Below are 7,857 nucleotides of genomic sequence, written 5' to 3' on the forward strand. Positions count from 1 at the left end.
TTAACCTACAATACATGAAACGACTCGGGCATCACGTATTTAAACTACAATACACGAAACGACCCGAACATCACGTATTTAACCTACAATACACGAAACGACCCGAACATCACGTATTTAACCTACAATACACGAAACGACCGTTTTCACAATAACAACAAATCTAAACGTAAGTAAATACAGCATTTTCAACAGAAATATTTTAAAGGTAGCTATAAATCAGGACATCGTGTAAGTTTGGTAAGAACTTAATGTAGTTTACTATAAACATGCGTGTGGTAGGCATTGAGGAATATCAAATAAAACAGGTTGTATCTCACAAACAACTCAAGAGGAGTTGAATACCGTAAAGTAGCACTAGAAAACAACCACGATTCACTTAAATTATCTTTAACTAACGAAACTATTTAAACTGCGGACATTTTGATTGGTGGGAATAATGAATGGTAGAAAGGTCGCTGGGACTTTTTGTCATTTTATATAGCTTGTACTCGGTCATTTTCTATTATATTTAAAAGAAAAACGGAAATGTATTGCATATAAAACTTGAGAAGGAAATGGTGAGATGGAATTCATTTAAATTATTATTGGACTTAATATCTGAGGATCAGAAAGTTAGTAAAGTTTTCTCCTTCTGTTCTAGTTTGATTTCAGATCTCCGTTTGAATGTTTGTGTTTTCTGTTGTTTGTCATAAGAATTTTTTCAGCGACATCTATACTTTGAATCGTTAGTTCAAGTTTGAGAATATTAATGTAAGAACCACGGGAATACTTCCATACAGTGAACAACATGTCGTAATGCAACTCTAGACTTTGTGTACCTCACGTACATACAAGTAAATCTCCTTTCTCTAGACTCTAGACGAAGTGGTTGGTCAATAACGCAGCCCCTCTCGTATGTAACCTCTTCTCTGTTCCTCATACTTCAGACATCCCCCCCACCACGACCTCGTCACACAGACTCTCTCTATACGAAACAGAAAACACTTAGTTTGAATAATGTTGAAAAAGAGTCGGCCCACGAAGTTAGCCGCTGTTGTACCAACTAATTTCAGACAGGATCGAAACCTGGAAGTAGAAGAAGAAAAAAAAAAGAGTTGTTTTAAGATGAGAATAATTGTTGAACTAAAATACGATATTAAAGTTGAAGATTTGTGAAATTAAATTTTATTATTGATATTTTCTATATAGATTCTTCAAATTATATTTTGATAATCGGGCACACATTTTTTATTTTCATGTGAATTTAGTTATTTTTTGTGCAAAACTACACAATGGACTACTTGTATTGTGTCTGATGCAGGAATCGAAACTTAATTTTAGCGTATTAAATCCTGAAGTTTAGTGCCGAACTCCCGAGGGATATTTACATTTAGAATAAACTGTCCAGTTACATTGTACGTGTAATAATAAGACAAACTGTCCAGTTTCATTGTACATGTAATAATAAGACAAACTGTCCAGTTTCATTGTACATGTAATAATAAGACAAACTGTTCAGTTTCGTTGTACGTGTAATAATAAGACAAACTGTCCAGTTTCATTGTACTTGTAATAATAAGACAAACTTTCCAGTTTCATTGTACATGTAATAATAAGACAAACTGTTCAGTTTCGTTGTACGTGTAATAATAAGACAAACTGTCCAGTTTCATTGTACGTGTAATAATAAGACAAACTGTTCAGTTTCATTGTACGTGTAATAATAAGACAAACTGTCCAGTTTCACTGTACTTGTAATAATAAGACAAACTGTCCAGTTTCGTTGTGCATGTAATAATAATAAGACAAACTGTCCAGTTTCGTTGTACGTGTAATAATAAGACAAACAGTTTCATTGCAGAGCTCACAACCAAGTACATCAAGTAGAAATTGTTTTGTTTTTTACTAAATTAATTCGTTTACAATAAATGACACAATTTTACTGATATTCTTAACTACATTACACCCCTACACAGCAGAAATGACACGTAGCCAAACTTATCTAAAAATTATCTTGTACGAATAATAGTTTTAGCATAGTTCCGCTTTATAAGGAGGACTATTTTATTAGGGGAAACTACTAAACCAAGAAAACCACTTTTATCAGGAAAGCTACTTATCAGGGGAATTACTTTGCCAAGAAAGCTATTTTCTCAGGGGAATTACTTTGCCAAGAAAAGCGCTTCATCAGGAAAACTACATTAAGATATCTATCCACAAACAGTATCCTCAGTAAGTTTAAAAACAGACATACTCCAAAGTTTGTATCGTTTTCTAAAGAGGCACACAAGACAAAGAACTGAGTGTTAAGGTATTCATAAAAAATATCTTTCTTCAAACGTGATGGTTCGTTTAATTTGTGAATTTAGTTTTGTGTGTGAAACTAAACTTTACATTATACGGTGCACACTGTGTTTTCCGCAGCTTTTTTCTTATTAGCTCAGTGAGGCTCGGAATCTCCAGGTGGTTAGGGGGCGCTCGACTCGCAATCTGCGTGGGGGCATTATAATGTGACGGTCAATCCCACTATTCGTTTGTAAAAGAGTAGCCCAAGAGTTGGCGGTGGGTGGTGATGATTAGCTGCCTTTCCTCTAGTCTTACACTGCTAAATTAGGGACGGCTAGCGCAGATAGCCCTCGTGTAGCTTTGCGCAAAATTCAAAACAAACAAACAATTAGCTTAGTGACCTCAAACGCTTCTTTCAGTCCATTCTTTCCACCGAAAGTAATATGTAATATAAACCTATTCCGGTTGATAATAACTGACCCCTGCTCGTAATGATGACCCGGCGGTGATTATGGTACTCGCCTCGTAATCTAATGATAACGGGTTCGCATCCCATTTCCGAACATACCCGCCCTTTCAGCCACGAGGGCGTTATATTGTGACGGTCAGTCCCACTATTCCTTGGTAAAGAGTATCCCAAGAGTTGGCGGTGGGTGGTGTTGACTACGAAGTGTTCGTAATTCATTTCTCATCTGGTCATAATATGAGCTTTGTTAACTATTGTTGGATTTTGTTTTGATTTATCTAAAAAAAAAAAAGGCTTAACTAACCTTTCGTCACATTTGCAGTAACTGATAGTATAAAAGCGGAAATTGAACAGGCCGAACTTGGTAGATAATCCCTCAATCATGTATGGACAATGGTCATGATCCCTGCAACATTGGTCGGCGGCAGCGTGGGCTCCGAGCTGCCGGTAATCTCGCCCATTGTTCCCACTGCCACACCAGTTAGTCCCTGGGAGAACATACAAACCACGCTTCACTCGGGTCAAGTAAGAGATCTTTCTCTCCATCCTCTTGCGGTGACATCGCTGCTTTAACTCTCGCGTGTCCAGTAGCGGCATTAGGTCAGGGGGCAGTTCATCCCACTTGTGGATAGGGACGCTTCGCACGACACAAAGTTCACACTTGTTCTTCTGGTACCCCATTACGGAATCACTTAAAAATTCACGTTTTACGTTCGATAAGAGTTCACATTTTGAAACTTTCCCGTCTGAACCGTAGATTATGCGAACGGAAGTTTGATTGTTTGTTATCTGCTGTAGTTTTAGCCGACCAGTGGTCAGGTTGGGAAGCTGGTGGGTCACTTCGTCAATAACAAACCGATTGTATCTCAATCTCCGTCTTACCTCACCACCTGGAAGATCGGTAGTAATTAAAAAACCCGCAGCGTGTTCGAGCTGTTGGCGTCGCTGTGCATGACCACTGACCAGTGTGATAAAAAACACAAAAACTACGGTAAAAATCATTTCTTTATACTCCGAAGGGGAAAAAAAATCAACAATTGTCACAAATAATTTGGCCAATAAGTACACTTCTGGTTCGTTAGAGTTGCTTCGAGAACGTGTCTGTAATTAATCCGCATCAACAGGATTATATTATCACTTTTCTGGTGCTCGTGCAATAAAATACCACTTTCATTCGTAGCGCAGCTAAAGCCCCCTGGTGAGTAAATTCATGACAAGAACCAGAAGCAATTTATTTCCCCCAGAAGAAGCTAACGCGTGGTCGTTTCGAGAAGAAGAAAAAAAAATACAGTCACTGGTGTTAGGTTAAAGACAGTTAGTATATCCTCGGAGGTTAAAAATTAACAGTGTCAAGAAATTCTCAGAAAACCACACCCCTAAAAAAAAAACCTAACCATCTACACATATAATAGTGCTTTTAAAATTTCGGACTCCTTTCACGGCCTTGGGTTTTTATAAAACAGTTCATTCTGTGCAGTTATTATAGCACGGACCTTGCCAGTAAGACTGGTTTATGGCACGAGACACACTTAAATTATGGCAAGAGCACCGGGACTGAGTGCCATCGAAACAATTATGGGTGTCGGATATCGTAAGCATGGAGCTCCTTTTAGCGCCTGAAAGAGAGAATTTACGTTAAGATTTCTTGTAAAACGGAATTCAGTATAAGAATGCAGATATGGAGTACCCGAGATTGTATTGAATGGAACCATTTTTGATATTAGCTGAAATAAACTGCTGTTATATAAAAAGGTTTACTTAGACTTTAAGTACCAGTTGCTTTTCCGAATTTGTAAGGAACAACGACAGGCACCAGTCCCTAAGAAACAGCTGCTGGTATAAACATGAGTTTTTAAGGTACAGCTGCTGGTAAACATGAGTCTTTAAGGTACAGCTGCTGGTATAAACATGAGTCTTTAAGGCACAGCTGTTGCTAAACATGAGTCTTTAAGGTACAGCTGCTGGTATAAACATGAGTCTTTAAGGTACAGCTGTTGGTAACTATGAGTTTTTAAAATACAGCTGTTGGTAACCATGAGTCTTTAAGGTACAGCTGTTGGTAACCATGAATCTTTAAGGTATAGCTGTTGGTAAACATGAGTCTTTGAAGGTACAGCTGCTGGTAACCATGAGTCTTTAAGGTACAGCTGTTGGTAAACACAAGTCTTTAAGGTACAGCTGCTGGTAAACATGAGTCTTTAAGGTACAGCTGCTGGTAAAAATGAGTCTTACAGGCACAGCTGTTGGTAACCATGAGTCTTTAAGGTACAGCTGTTGGTAAACACAAGTCTTTAAGGTACAGCTGCTGGTAAACATGAGTCTTTAAGGCACAGCTGTTGGTAACCATGAATCCTTAAGGTACAGCTGTTGGTAACCATGAGTCTTTAAGGTACAGCTGCTGGTATAAACATGAGTCTTTAAGGTACAGCTGTTGGTAAACACGAGTATTTAAGGGACAGCTGTTGGTAAACATGAGTCTTTAAGGGACAGCTGTTGGTAAACATGAGTCTTTAAGGTACAGCTGCTGGTATAAACATGAGTCTTTAAGGCACAGCTGTTGGTAAACATGAGTCTTTAAGGCACAGCTGTTGGTAACCATGAGTCTTTAAGGTACAGCTGTGGGTAAACATGAGTATTTAAGGGACAGCTGTTGGTAAACATGAGTCTTTAAGGTACAGCTGCTAGTACGCATTTTGAGAAAAATAACGGTAACACGATTATTTAGAAATGAATATTAACGAAAGCCTTTAAGAAGCAACTATTGGTATAAATATGTTAGTCTTTAACAATTGTTTGCTCTTAGTTAAAAGCACAAAGCTACACAATGGGCTATCTATGCTGTGTCCAACATGGGTATCGAAACCTGGATTCTAGTGTTATAAGTCCGAAAATTTAACACTGTGCAAATTGGGGGCTTACTTAAAACCCATTTCATATTATGTTTTGTTAATGTTTGTGACGAAAGTTCGTATTTTTCAAGTCAGTGTCGAGGTTCGACTACTACCCAGTAGTGGAAACAAAACATAAACTAAAATGAATTAAAATACTCCATAAATTAACTAGTTGGGTTTATTTCAAATAAAATAAGGCTTATCCATATTTTCTCACGCCTGTTGAAACTCCTCATAACTTCACAAGTTTACCGCTGATAGGTTAAATCATAGCTCTCAGAGCTGTTATCATTTTCTCTACACTGTAAAGCTAGTAGCTTGTAGCACTTAAACTTTTACCACAGTGAAGACTTCCAGAACTCGCCATGTATGGTATATCTTCAAGTAAAATGGCTTTGGGAACAGATAAGTAGCAGAAAGAAATCGGATGTAATGTTTTCAAAATCTTCTTCTTCTTCTTTGATATTATTGTTCAAAATATGTTTGTTTTCCAAAACTGACCACAAAAAGCTTTTTTTTCTTTGTTACTAAATCGAATAGCTTGAAAACCACATTTTTTTTAAAAAAATTCTCTTCTTGTAAATAAAACTACAATTACAATCTTAAACTATAGAGAACAGCGCGAAAAAAAAAATGTGGGTGGGCCAGTCAGATCAAGAAGCGCGTGGCCCGCCTCTCTTCAGCACTTCCCCCCACACTCTCAACCTCTTTTCTAGAATCCGACGTCCCATTAAATCTCGTAATACACAGGAGTTCCGCTAGAGTGGTGCGTGTGGTGAGAATTATCCAATTTTCACACGCTCGGGATTGTTGTCAAATGTCAAATGGAGTCAAATGCTGCGGTAGGCCTACCATATACGACTTACTTAACGACCATAGTTTACCACATGTGGTGTTAGTTTGGTATTTTTTTAGGTTGATAATTATTCATTGACCCTATCAAAACAGTCACAGACAGTTAAAACTGTCATTAAAGTTTTATACTGTAGTTCCATAATGTGCCGAAAGTCTGTCTGTTTTGTCCTTTCTTGATATTTATTCCACGTGTTTCTTATGTCCGGCAGCTCATCCATTAGAATAGATTTGTTCTTGTCAAATTCAGTCTTTTTTTGCCTTCTATTTCATTCTTTTGCCTTCTATTTCATTCTTTTGCCTTCTATTTTATTCTTTTGCCTTCTATTTCATTCTTTTGCCTTCTATTTTATTCTTTTGCCTTCTATTTGATTCTTTTGCCTTCTATTTCATTCTCATGCCTTCTATTTCATTCTTTTGCGTTTTATTTTATTCTTTTGCCTTCTGTTTCATTCTTTTGCCTTCTATTTTATTCTTTTGCCTTCTATTTCATTCTTTTGCCTTCTATTTTATTCTTTTGCCTTCTATTTCATTCTTTTGCCTTCTATTTCGTTCTTTTGCCTTCTATTTCATTCTTTTGCCTTCTATTTTATTCTTTTGCCTTCTATTTTATTCTTTTGCCTTCTATTTCGTTCTTTTGCCTTCTATTTCATTCTTTTGCCTTCCATTTCAAAGTCATGGTTATCGTATCGACAAGCACCCCAGTGGGACAGCGGTAAGTCTACGTACTTACAACGCTAAAATCAGGGGTTTGATTTCCGACGGTGAACACAGCCGATAGCTCATAACGATACAGAGCTAATCACCCCCTAAGTTGTAACGCAGTTCAAAAAATGCGCGCTTAACATGGGCTGGTGGTCAGGGCATTCGACTCGTAGTATAGGGTTCGAATCCCATCACTAAACATGCTCGCCCTTTCAGCCGTGGGGGCGTTGTAATGTAACGATCCATCCCGCTATTTGTTGGTAAAGATTAGCCCAAGAATTGGCGGTGGGTGGCGTTGACTAGCTGCCTTCTCTCTAGTCTATCACTGCTAAATTAGGGACGGCTAGTACAGATAACTCTCGAGTAGCTTTGCGCGAAATTCAAAACAAACAAACAAATCTACTTATCTACTATGTTTTTCTTCAAACTGGCAACACCGTGTTTATTTTACTTTTATATATAACTAAAATGTTTATGTTAGGCCATGTGTCAGGCCTCGTGACACTTGTTTTGCACTGAAATGAACTCAGGGGGAGCCACTGACATTGTGTAATAACAGTTGTTTTTGTTGCTCAGCTCAAAGCTACACAACGAGCTCTTTGTGCTCTGTCCACCACGATTTTCGAAATTGATTTTAACGTTCTAAGCCCTCAGACTTATCACTGAGACACCGGT

General features: G+C 37.8%; 1 protein-coding gene across 1 annotated transcript; it reads right to left on the reverse strand.

Annotated features, from left to right (window-relative positions):
* Nucleotides 1-262: 262 nt before the first annotated feature.
* On the reverse strand, nt 263-3,645 carry LOC106473446 (acidic phospholipase A2 PA4-like). The gene is made up of 2 exons (XM_013934127.2): nt 3,039-3,645; nt 263-1,068 (listed from the first exon to the last, which is right to left on the reverse strand). Exons 1-2 carry the CDS (start codon nt 3,413-3,415, stop codon nt 876-878), a joined length of 570 nt encoding a protein of 189 aa, XP_013789581.1. The 5' UTR covers nt 3,416-3,645; the 3' UTR covers nt 263-875.
* Between the last annotated feature and the right edge of the window lie 4,212 nt (nt 3,646-7,857).

The sequence above is a fragment of the Limulus polyphemus genome, unplaced genomic scaffold, assembly GCF_000517525.1.
Source record: "Limulus polyphemus unplaced genomic scaffold, Limulus_polyphemus-2.1.2 Scaffold6181, whole genome shotgun sequence".
Taxonomy (NCBI): domain Eukaryota; kingdom Metazoa; phylum Arthropoda; class Merostomata; order Xiphosura; family Limulidae; genus Limulus; species Limulus polyphemus.

Coding starts and splice junctions, on each gene's coding strand:
- LOC106473446 (XM_013934127.2), bottom strand. CDS start 3,415: ATGGGGTACCAGAAGAACAAGTGTGAACTTTGTGTCGTGCGAAGCGTC. Junction 1,069..3,038: donor TACTGCAAATGTGACGAAAG/GTTAGTTAAGCC, acceptor TTCTACTTCCAG/GTTTCGATCCTGTCTGAAAT.